General features: G+C 46.2%; 1 protein-coding gene across 2 annotated transcripts in view; it reads right to left on the bottom strand.

The window, feature by feature from the left end:
• Positions 1 to 12,500, bottom strand: part of LOC134438509 (centrosome-associated protein CEP250) — a 209,862-nt gene that overhangs the window by 95,085 nt on the left and 102,277 nt on the right. For both annotated transcript variants that reach the window (XM_063188086.1, XM_063188087.1), the window contains exons 9-10: positions 9,998 to 10,165; positions 7,164 to 7,238 (exon numbers count right to left, since the gene is read on the bottom strand). In XM_063188086.1, coding sequence (XP_063044156.1) covers positions 7,164 to 7,238; positions 9,998 to 10,165 — 243 coding nt within the window. The remainder of the gene's footprint in view (positions 1 to 7,163; positions 7,239 to 9,997; positions 10,166 to 12,500) is intronic.

The following is a 12,500-nucleotide window of genomic DNA, read 5'->3' as shown; positions in this document are numbered from 1 at the left end:
CCGGACCAAAGGCTTTCATGCAGCACATTTGCTTCAGAAAAAAAGAAGAAGAAAAACTCTTTTCTCATTTTTATCATTTCTTTTTTTGGATGAATGCTAAAGTGGGGTGGAGGGCAATAGGAGGAGGGGTTGAGGGAGTGTGGGGGTGTTCGGCGGCTCACGGGCCAGGGCTTCGAAAGAGAGCGGGAGAATACATTTACAGTTGGGCCACTTCCTCTACTCCCGATTTCGTTCGTGGGAGTCCGGCTTCCTGAGAGAGAGAGAGAGAGAGAGAGAGAGAGAGAGAGAGAGAGAGAGAGAGAGAGAGAGAGAGAGAGAGAGAGAGAGAGAGATGGAGAGACAGACAGATAGACAGACAAAATATATACAGAGAGAGATACAGAGAGAGAGGTACGTAGAGAGATGGAGAGAAATAGCCCTTTGCGTCAATCTCCAGCCTCCCGCCAAGCTGTTTTGTTTTGTTTTTTTCCAGAGCACTCAATGAGTGAACGAGTGCATGAGAAAGAGAGTGACAGAGTGAGTGAGTGAGTGAGTGAGTGAATGAGTAAGTAAGTAAGTGCGACTGTATCTGATTCTTCGGAGGGCGCGTGGCACAGTCCACAGGGTCACTCCGCAGAGGTCAAGAGAGATGGTTGCCTGATGCCGAGACGGTGCTTGATAGGCCATTAGCCAGGCGTGGGCCAAAGTGAGTGAGGACGGCGGAAAAAGTAGAGATGCAGGAACAACAGCTGACACATCGCCCATCTGTACGCTTGCCAGCCAGCCATCCAGCCATCTCTCACGAATAATACATTAGAATAAAGCCCCTATTGGATTCTTTGGGCTCTCCATACAATGTCAGCCAACGCAGCACGAAACCCTATGCATCAAATACTTCCGCCACTGCGTGTCAAGTGCTAAAGAGCCCGCAAGGAATATGCATGTGTGAATATACACAAATACGACAGCTATGGTCGTTCACAATCCAACCAGTCTCCATCTTCCGCCAGTCGTTTTCCCCCCTTCTGTATTCCCCCCTTATTTTTCTTCTTCTGGTTACTCTACCTAGCTACCCAAGACTGTTGGGGTGGGGGGAGAGCACCAGTAAATCACCGGAGTAGAAAATAAATGTACACTTATTAGAGTGGCCATGCTGCATATATTCAGCTCTTTAATGTACGGCGAGGCACAGGCGAGGTGCCGAGGCATCGGGCTGGAAAAGGCGCGCGGTGAAAAATGAGCGCGTGTGGAGAAAAGGGGGGGACCGGAGAGGAGGATGAAGTGGGGTGGGGGTGCAGTTGTGGGGACAGGCGGCTCGGGCATGAGGGGACAGGGGGGAATAATACCTGAATAATCAGTGCTCAGGCTCTGGCTGCCGCTGGTTTTTGCACTTGTTTGTTAGGTTGTGTGTGGGTTTGGCTGGGGTTGGGTTGGAAGGGGCTTGTCACTGAGAGAACAGTGTGTAAAACGCAGTGGTTTATGCGGTGTGTGTAACAAAGCGATCTGTGCCGTGTTTCGGCATCAGTTTTGTTGGCATCAGCGGCATCAGTTTTGTTGCCGTCTTGAATATCATGCACTGTGGTTCTTTGTGAGCACAGCTTTCTTGTGCTTTGGAGTTTGGGGTTACAAGACACAACAATAAACCCTATGGGAATTGATGATCCTCTATTCACCACATACATGAACTAAAACATATTCCAGCCTTAAGGAAACTGGTTTGAAAACTATGCATGTCATGGATGGTGGATCTTTCCAACTCGCTCTCTGATGCTGTTGATGTTCCTGTGAGGCGTGCCGAGAGACAGGAAGAACATGCAGGACCTTACTGGCTGGGTAGCTGGGCGTCCTGGGGAGATTCCTGGTGTGCCGTTGTGTTCCAGCGGTTTTGGTTAAAGAAAAAAAAAAACACAAGCTCTGCATGCTACTGTTCCACAACTGAGGTACAGTCACAGGGCACAGCATGCATCCTTGTGCTATACATGCACACACAGATATGTATGTATTTGCGCCCATATATGTGTACATAGACACACTAGCACACAAAAAAGGATGATAAACAAGATAGAAAATAAATGTAAATCGACAAGAAAGGAGGATGGTGGAGAGGAGAGGGAAAAGCCACCATCCACCAAGTGACAACCATCTCCTAGCATGCATCCCCCTTCTTCAATCCAAAAAGTCTTTCTTGCTTACGGCTTGCAATTCACACACTAGCCTCTGGGTGTCTCTCTTTCTCTGTGCATGGCTGTCTAGCCATCTCCTCTGCTGCAGCACCAACCCCTTCCTCCCCTAGCCCCTCCTCTACCCTCCTGTCCCCCATCCCCATCCCACTCTCTACCACCTCCCCCCTCCCCTTTCCAACATCTCCACATAATATATACACCATCATTTGGAAATGGCAGCTTTTTGAAAATTCACCTTGATTATCAGACATTAAAAGTGACTTCTCCAGTACTGAGTGTCTGGCTGTGGGGGGAGAAAGCTGCAGACAGCAGAACAATGCCGGGCCGGCACGGCTATAACGGTTAGCCGCGGCCCTGCCGGTGAAACAGAGGAAGAGACACGGGCAGAGAAAGACTGAGAGGCAGAGAGATTGAGAGGAAGAGAGAGAGAGATGAAGATAGTCTGGAGAAAGAAGTGGAGAGAGAGAGATAAAATGCGAGAAATAGAGAGAAAGAGAAAGAGGGAGGCAGAGAGAAAGCGCGAAAGAGAGAGATGGCTGGAGAAAGGAGAGTGAGGTAGAGAGACACAGAAGGCGAGAAAAGGGGGGAGAGAGAGGGTCCGGGGGAAAGAGGGAGAGGGAGGAGGAAGAGAAGGAGAGAGGGAGGGAGAGGGGGAGCCGGTCCTTTGTTCTCTCCAACATCCAATTATTTTTTACGTGTGCCTCTTTTCACAACAACAAGAGAGAATTTAATTTTAATGCACTCAGGAAAAAAAGGCAAGAAAGGAGAAACATACACACACAAAACACTCACTTGCACAATGACAGTGTACACAAAAGCACACGCAGACTACAACACAGACACACATAGGCACGCACACACAGTAATCTATTCTTAAGCAGAATAGTGGGATGAGTGTGGAGGGGTTAAGAATCATGCAGCGCAGAATGCATCACTGGTCCACAGTCCACAATTGAGAAGAACACTGACAGAGAAAGACAGAGAGGAGCAAGGAAGAAGAGGAATAGGGAAGGAGTGAAGATGGAGAGAGAGAGAGAGAGAGAGAGAGAGAGAGAGAGAGAGAGAGAGAGAGAGAGAGAGAGAGAGAGAGAGAGAGAGAGAGAGAGAGAGAGAGAGAGAGAGAGAGAGAGAGAGAGAGAGAAGGGGCAATACCCAGGACATGCAAACTCTAGTAGACACAAGTCATTATATTACTATATTTGGTGTGGCATGGATCAACGCCTCTAGATGCATGCAGTCCCAGAAAAAAAGAAGAATTATATATAAAGACCCACACAGACACAATTAAAAGAAAACAAACAATGAAAATAGCCAAGATCCCTGATAATAATAACGTCAAAAAAAAAATCTTAGTTGGAAAAATAAGAAGGCAAGAAGCTATGTTGGAAGGTATGTGGCCAAATATTTTTCTAATTGGACGAGCACTTTATCTTGCTGTCAGAGAGGCAGTAAAAATGTGCCCTGTTCCCAGAAGGAGAGAGGAGAGAGGAGAGGAGAATGAGAGGAGAGGAGCGGCAGCACCGCTGGCCTTTTATTAGTGCAGAGCTGTGTATCTGATATATGCTCCTGCCTCAGCCTTTCAGACAGACCCCTGCGCCTCACACACACACACAAATACTCATTACACACACACGCACGCACACACGCACACACACACAGACACATGAATACTCATTACACACACACCTCAGTGCAAAGACACACACATGCACACGTACACACACAAATACTTATTACACAGCAAAGGCACACACACACACACACACACACAGCAACACACACAGAAACAAACACACAGAAACACACACACACACACACACACACACACACACACACACACACACACACACACACACACACACACACACACACACACACACACACACACACACACACACACACACACACACCACAACCTACAACAACACAAAAAAAGTGAATTGAAAAATATGAATGCATACATTACCGACCACAAGCACACAACCACAGCAGACAAGGATGTATGAAAAACAGTTAAGTCACTGCACTGTGCCATGTACCACATGCAGCTGAAATTCCCTCCCATTTGCATCTCTCTCTCTTGCACACATACAAGCGCACACACAGAATCGAACCCCACACACCATACATCATACATATACAGTATATCTACAAAGTACCATATCTCTCCATATAGAAAAAAAACATGTACACATATACAGTATATTGCCAATCACAAATATACACATATGCAGTTAAAAAAAACAACGAGAGAGAGAACAAAAACGATTTTTTTAAAGATCCTACAATCAGCTACTTATTTGTCACACACACACACACACACACACACACACACACACACACACACACACACACACACACACACGCACGCACGCACGCACGCACGCACGCACGCACGCTAAATATGGCACCACTACCTTACAGGATGTGCAGTTCATGCACCTGAGAGCGCATTGGGCTAAATGCTGTATGCTGTGCTTCCCACCTGATGCCGTTTGACAAAACGCTACGCAAATGCACCATCCACACACGCAAAGCAACGCACAGCACAAAGCAGCACAGCACAGAGCCACCCCATCAAACAAAAACATGCCGGTCGGGGCTGGGCACGCATCAATATGCATCACGTGTGCAAACACACCAGAACTGTCACACATGCACCAGCACACTCTCTCAGTGTGACACACTCTGTTTCTCTGTCTCTCTCGCTCTCCTCTGTGTCTTTCGCTTCCACACACACACACACACACACACACACACACACACACACACACACACACACACACACACACACACACACACACACACACACACACACACACACACACACACACAGGGTAGGGTGGTTGTATCAGCGTGGTAGAATCAGAAATGCATGGAAATTGCGTGCTGGAGCAGGCAGTGACAGGCGCTGCAGTGGCCGTGGACGCTCCTCCATGCGTGCAGCAGCAGCAGCGTTTTGCCAGCACTATGAAATGATTGTTTTTTTTTTCGATTTCTTTTTTTTTTGTCTTATCAGGAGCTCGGGCGAAACAAACGAGAGAAAAAAAGGACCAAAGTCGTCTTTCCCGGAATTACAAAAAACATACAAAATACACAACCCAGCTGGTGGAGAAATACACACGCTCCTGGACACGTGCACACGTACGGGCACACACACACACGAACACACACTCACACACACGCACGCGCACACACACAAACACACACACACACACACACACACACACACACACACACGAACACACACTCACACACACGCACGCGCACACACACAAACACACACACAGACGCACACAATCTCTCTCTCTCTCACAAACGCATACACACGAACGCACACTAAATTAAATTCCAGTCCTAGGGCAGACAACTAACTGCTTGTGTGTGGGGGCCGGCACTGCGGCATGGCAAAAGCAATTCTCCGGGGATAGCAAAATTAAAGGGCAGAATCCAGTCTGTTTATGGCCCCCACTCTGTACTCCTCTCAATCAAATGTTTTATTAGCAATCATTCGCCACTCTCGCCGGCCCTAACAGTCATCCGCCGCGGAGGAAGCAAGAGTGGGAGAGGGAGAGGGAAGAGGGTGTGTGTGTGTGGGTGTGTGTGTGTATGTGTGGGTGTGAGTGAGTAAGTGACTGAGTGAATGAGTGAGTGAGTGTGAGAGACAGACAGAGAGAGAGACAGAGAGAGAGAGAGAGAGAGAGAGAGAGAGAGAGAGAGAGAGAGAGAGAGAGAGAGAGAGAGAGAGAGAGAGAGAAAGAGAAGGTGCTTTCTCCTACTACACAAAATATCCAACCCAGCCACAATCAAACTCCAAACTAGCCCATACAAGGCAGCACAGGCACCTTCCACAGCAAACCTCTCATGGACACCACTCTTTTCACTCGTAACATTAATTCTGTGTCCACGTGCAAGATTGAATATTTGAGTAAGCTTGTGTGTGTTTGTGGTGTTATATGTATGGATTTATGTACATATAGCACATGTGCATGTTGTGTTTGTTTGCTACAACAAAGAAAACTCAGTTCAAAGAGACAACAGAGATGAAAGCTTTGAGGGTATGATGGTTGCACACTAAAGAAAGGAGACAGTCGAGACTAGACAAGATGGCCACTGGACAAGATATTAAATATGCACTGCAGGAATACAGTAAAAACCCAGGGGATCCAGCAAAAGAATTATGCAGTTGTTGACACCTGCAATATTAATCAACAGCAAGAAGGCGGATTTGTGGTGGGATTGTTGTAGAAGATAAAAAAGGTGGTGTGTGTGTGTGTGTGTGTGTGTGTGTGTGTGTGTGTGTGTGTGTGTGTGTGTGTGTGTGTGTGTGTGTGTGTGTGTGTGTGTGTGTGTGTGTGTGGACTACACTATGCACATGTACACACACATCTGTGGGTGTGTGTGTATGTGTTTATTTATGAAGGGTAAGGCTATACCCTGTGTATGTTAGTGTGTATTTGTGTACGCGTGTGTGAGTGAGTTTATTGAGGATGAGTTGGACTGGACGTGTTCTGGAGAGTGTGTGCCTGTGTGCGTGTGTGTGCGTGTGTGTGTGTGTGTGTGCACGCGCGTGTGTGTGTGAGTGTGTGGGCCTGTGGGTCTGTGGGTGTGTGTGTGTGTGTGTGTGTGTGTGTGTGTGTGTGTGTGTGTATGGATGGCCTGGGAGAGAGGAAGAGACTCAGAGAGAGACTCAGAGAGAGAGAGAGAGAGAGAGAGAGAGAGAGAGAGAGAGAGAGAGCGAGAGAGAGAGAGAGAGAGAGAGAGAGAGAGAGAGAGAGAGAGGAGAGAGAGAGAGGAGAGAGAGAGAGAGAGAGGAGAGGGGGATAGAGAGAGGAGAGAGAGAGAGGAGAGAGAGAGAGAGAGAGAGAGAGAGAGAGAGAGAGAGAGAGAGAGAGAGGAGAGAGAGAGGAGAGGAGAGAGAGAGAGAGAGAGAGAGAGAGGGAGAGAGAGAGAGAGAGAGAGAGAGAGAGAGAGAGAGAGAGAGAGAGAGGACGAGCCCACCTGCTGAGTGACAGAGTCCAGCTGAGACCTCAAGCTCTTCACTTCATCCCGCAGCGCCTGGCTCTCCTCTCTCGCCTGGCAGGGGGAAGACAGGGTAAACACACCGGTCAGAAAGAGGATACACACACACACACACACACACACACACACACACACACACACACACACACACACACACACACACACACACACACACACACACACACACACACACACACACACACACACACACACACACACACACACACACACACACAGTAATGCACATGCACACAAGTATACACACTTTCTCGCTCTCTCTCTTTCTCACACACACGAGTGCACGCACACACATTCATGCTCACATACATGTGTGCACACCCAAACACATGCACATCTACGAACATACAAACACAAATAACCACAGAACACACGCACACAAACACAAACACAAACACACACAGACATAGACTCTCTGTCTCTCTCTCTCTCTCTCTCTCTCTCTCTCTCTCTCTCTCACACACACACACGCACACACACACACACACACAAACACGCATACACACTCACACGCACGCGCGCACACGCACACACACGCGCGCACACGCACACACACACACACACACACCCCTCCTAAAAGAAAAATGGGTGCAGACACATCAATGTACAGCATTCTGGCAATGACTGATTGGGTGATTAAAATGGCATTACCTTCCCTGTAGTGCTAAGGTAGAAAGAATTAACAGTGCAACTTTGTACAGAATTTTTGTTTGTGTGCGTGTGTGTGTGAGTGCATGTGTGTGCGTGCGTGTGTGTGTGTGTGTGTGCTTGTTTGTTTGTTTGTTTATTTATATGTGTGAGTGCGTGTGTGTGTGTGTGTGTGTGTTTGCGTGTGTGTACACATTTGAGTCTGTGTGTGCATTTTATGATTTCAGTATAAATGAATGTCACTGTGTATCGAAGGTCTTCAGAATTTGTCTGTGTACAGAATTTCTGTGCCATTCCTCAACAGCAACTATTCCATCAGCACACACACACATACACACACACACACACACACACACACACACACACACACACACACACACACACGAGACATGATACATACAACATACACACACGGACATGCACACACACAAACAAACAAACAAACAAACAAACAAACACACACACACACACACACACACACACACACACACACACACACACACACACACACACACACACACACACACACACACACACACACACACACACACACACACACACACACACACACACACACACACTCCCTCCCCCCTGTGTGTGTGTGTGTTAAGGGGATGTGGTCCTGAGCCAGCAGAGTTTGGATTGGAGGCTGGAGGTGAAGGGAGGATGCAGGCCTCATTATAAAGCCCACAGCACAGCCCTGACAACAGGAGAGGAGAGGGACAACACCAAACAGAGGTGACCATGGAGAGAGGAACAACACACGCAAGCACACACCACACATGCACACACGCACACACACACACACACGCACGCACACACTTCATCCAAAATCATCAGGGCACGAGTGTTGGTTTAGAGGGGAACGTCCTTGTCACTGGTTGACTACCATTTCACTGGTCTTTTCCTATACAGTAGTACCCTTACATTACTTTTTAATAGTATTTTTGAATCTACTCCTTCACTAGAGATTTTTCACATAGTTTTAAAAGATATTTGCTAATCCTGTCCACAAAGTCAACCACAGCTGAGACAAAAAAAAGGTTCTATCTCAATTCTTTATGTAGTCTATTTCAGTCGATTGCTGGAACCACGCTTAAACACCTTGTGAATGCATTCACCTGGGTCGAACCTCGTGTTATGGTTGGCTCAATGTCATTCTCCGGGTCGGCCAACAGAGGGGGAAACGGTAAGTACTTAAAGGGCTCTGAGTGCTCCTTTTAACACCAAAGCGGTGTTTTTAATAACCTTCTTTTACAATAGCCAGCAATGGGACACCTCCTGAGTTAACAACTCTCGCAGTTTAAAGAAGAAGAAGGAAAAAATCACGTTAACAATAGATTTTTTTTAACGTGGGGGCTCGAGCAGCTGTCAAAGCTGTAATCACAGCCCCACTGTGCTCTTTGGTGGGATGGTCGGTATAATGGCCGAGCTTCTAACCAAGGCCCTTTGCCAGAGCCCAAACCAGAGGAGAGGAGAGCGCTCAAGGCCACTGGCACCAGGATGCAGAGTGCTCATTACAACCCGCTGGGAGAGCAGAGCAAGGCCTACAAGGAGGGCCTTTCTTCAGCCCCTGATACAGAGGAGGAGGAGGAGGAGGAGGAGGAGGAGGGCAAGGAAATAGCCATGTGGTAAATGAAGAAGAAGAAGATGCAGGACCCAGGTGATTAAGAATGCATTGTGTATAATGGTCATTATGGGCCGATTACAGGTGGAAAAAAGGGAAAGGCCCAGGTAAAATGACTCAAATAACTATGATTGGGGGGTTACTTATTCAGGACAAGCGATTTAATCACTGTACTTTCTCTTTTTTTGTTAAGCAAGAAATGATACGAGATAAAGAAGCAGAGAGAGGGAAAAGAAAAGTTGAGTAATGTGCATTGTTGTGTGTGTGTGTGTGTGTGTGTGTGTGTGTGTGTGTGTGTGTGTGTGTGTGTGTGTGTGTGTGTGTGTGTGTGTGTGTGTGTGTGTGTGTGTGTGTGTGTGTGTGTGTGTGTGTGTGTGTGTGTGTGTGTGTGTGTGTGTGTGTGTGTGTGTGCGTTTGTGTGCATGCATGGGTGCGTGTAGTGTATGTATGTGTATGCATGAGTGTCTGCATGTGTGTACCTGTAGTGTGCATGAGTGTATGTGTGTGTAAGGTATCTTACCTTTGTGCTGGCCTCCTGAGTGGTGTTTTGGCTCTCCTGCAGCTGGGTGCGGGTGGAGGCCAGTTCTGCCTCCAGCTCTCTGCATTTCCGCTGGGCCTCTGCTGCCTCTCCCTCCCCTTTCCCCTGCGCCGCTCGCACGGAGCACAGCTCAGCACTGAGCCTCTCCAACTATGGGTGGATGAATGGATGAATGGATGAATGAATGGATGGATGGATGGATGGATGGATGGATGGATGGATGGATGGATGGATGGATGGATGGATGGATGGATGGATGGATGGATGGATGGATGGATAGATGGACAGATATACAGTACACAAGTGAGTGAGCGTGCACGCGCATGCACACACACACAACTTTCAAAAGTAGGAAACCTGAAATAAAATCTGCACTCAGCAGCATAATCAGCAGTATACTGACAAGGCCTTATTTCCATTGAAATCAAATGAGTGACTATTCACGCTTAAAAGGGTAAATCTATTTTCACAATCTGTCCAATTGTTTATATTCATATTCACATGCAGAAGCACTCCATCTCCATCATATATACATACATGCACAGATTGCACACACAGAGAGACACACAGTAAGCAGTGGAGGTACTCCTCTATGCCAGGTTTTGCTGGCATTTTTTAAACCCTGTGCTGGGCTCGTTTTAACAATAATTTGGCTATTGTCACAGCATTGAGGAGCCAGCATCAGGGTCAAGAACCGTTGAAAGAGGAGAAAGGTGCACACATCCAAATAAATCAGTCCAAGTGCTAGAAAAAGAAATAGCTATTTTTGAAAAGGTAGCCTGCAAGTTGTGTGTGTTCCAAAGGTATTTCACATTTGTTTAGACTGAATAGTTCAAATCAGGTAAAAAGACAAAAAAGGGTTATGCATTTTTTGTCTATTTTTTTTGGCTGTTTGTTTGTTTTTCCTTTCTTTTGTTACCTCCGCCGAGGAGGTTATGTTTTGGTTTGTCTGTTTGTCTGTCTGTCTGTCTGTCTGTTAGCAGGATAACTCAAAAAGTTATGCACGGATTTAGATGAAAATGGGGAGTTGCTGGAAATGAGAAAAGGAACAAGTGATTCAATTTTGGTGGTGATCCGGATCATGATACGGATCCAGGATTCTTTTAAAAGATTCTTCACCCTTGCAGGTAGGGATGGCACAAACCGCACCGAAAACCGAAACCGTACAATTCACACACATACCGAACTGAACCGTGCAATCCGTGGCAAACCGCAATTCATTTACTGTCCAGAAAAATAAGTAAAACAGAGATTCTAGGAGTATCTTATCCAGTCTCTGATTAAAACATTAGCGTATGAGACCAATCAGAGGATGACACAATCAAAATCACACCATTTTCACATTATAAGCCTATAGGATATTTAGTGATAAGTCCGATTGTATTAGCCAATTGAAAGAGGGCATTTGGAACGCTCAGACAGCGCACATCAGCTAACGACAGTTTAAGTGCAAGCGCAGGTCAGCACAAGAGGCAGTTCTCAGACACATGCAAAAGGTCAAATTCAACCTGCGCATCACTTTATAACTGCAGTTAGATAAATATTGTTTAATATTCCCAGTGCACCATTAAAAAAATAAGAACCGTAGAGAGCCGAAAACCGTGACCTTGACACCGTGATATGAACCGAACCGTGAATTTTGTGAACCGTACCACCCCTACCTGCAGGATAGGGCGAATTTTGACATTCCAGATTCTAAAACAAGGCAGAAAGACTTGAAAAAAGTGAGGGTGCAGCAGTCAAATGTTCTTTGAAACAGCTTCCTTGGGGGAGATCTACACTCTCTGCGTACATTTCTAGTTTGTTTATAGTGTATAAATATTTCCACCATACATCCACCGTACATCTACTTTTTGACCAGATTGAATTACTTCAGGCATTGAATTTAGGCATGCTTCAGTATAGAAGAAGCACAGGTAGATGCATATTTTTCATGGATATATCAGACTTATTCTGCACAACCTCAGAGACCCTATGAAATGCTGCATCTATGCAACCCTCTGAGACAGCTATAAATTCGGTAAGAGCTAAAATATGAAAGACGTAGAGAGATGTAGATGAAAGTAATGTAGTTTCTATTTTAAAAAATAGCCTTCAAAAGCCATGGCAACCCCCAGCACAGATACAGACACCCACACTTCCGCATCCTGAATTTCAGGCTTTTGATATCAGGTGATCAAAAGATCAAAAGTGTTTATGTAACACATAGAAACCTGTGTATTACTATGTTTACATGTACGTAGAGTCCTGGTATCCCTGTTTCCTTTTCTCTTTTTTAGATTATTTAATTTACTTGACATTCTCTAATGTCAAAATGTGTGCTGGTCCATACAGCAGCCAACAAAATCAAGAGTTCAAGATACATTACATTATATTGTAAACATGCAATGACAACGGTTTACTGAATCCTGAAGAAGTTCAGGTAGAATGAATATCCCAAATTCTTGTTGAGACTGAAGCTTATTTGGAGAGCAATAGGCAGGTT

The sequence above is a fragment of the Engraulis encrasicolus genome, chromosome 22 (assembly GCF_034702125.1).
Source record: "Engraulis encrasicolus isolate BLACKSEA-1 chromosome 22, IST_EnEncr_1.0, whole genome shotgun sequence".
NCBI classification, from domain to species: Eukaryota; Metazoa; Chordata; class Actinopteri; order Clupeiformes; family Engraulidae; genus Engraulis; species Engraulis encrasicolus.
The sequence above is the reverse complement of the archived record's forward strand: the minus strand, read 5'-3'. Positions and strand labels throughout refer to the sequence as shown.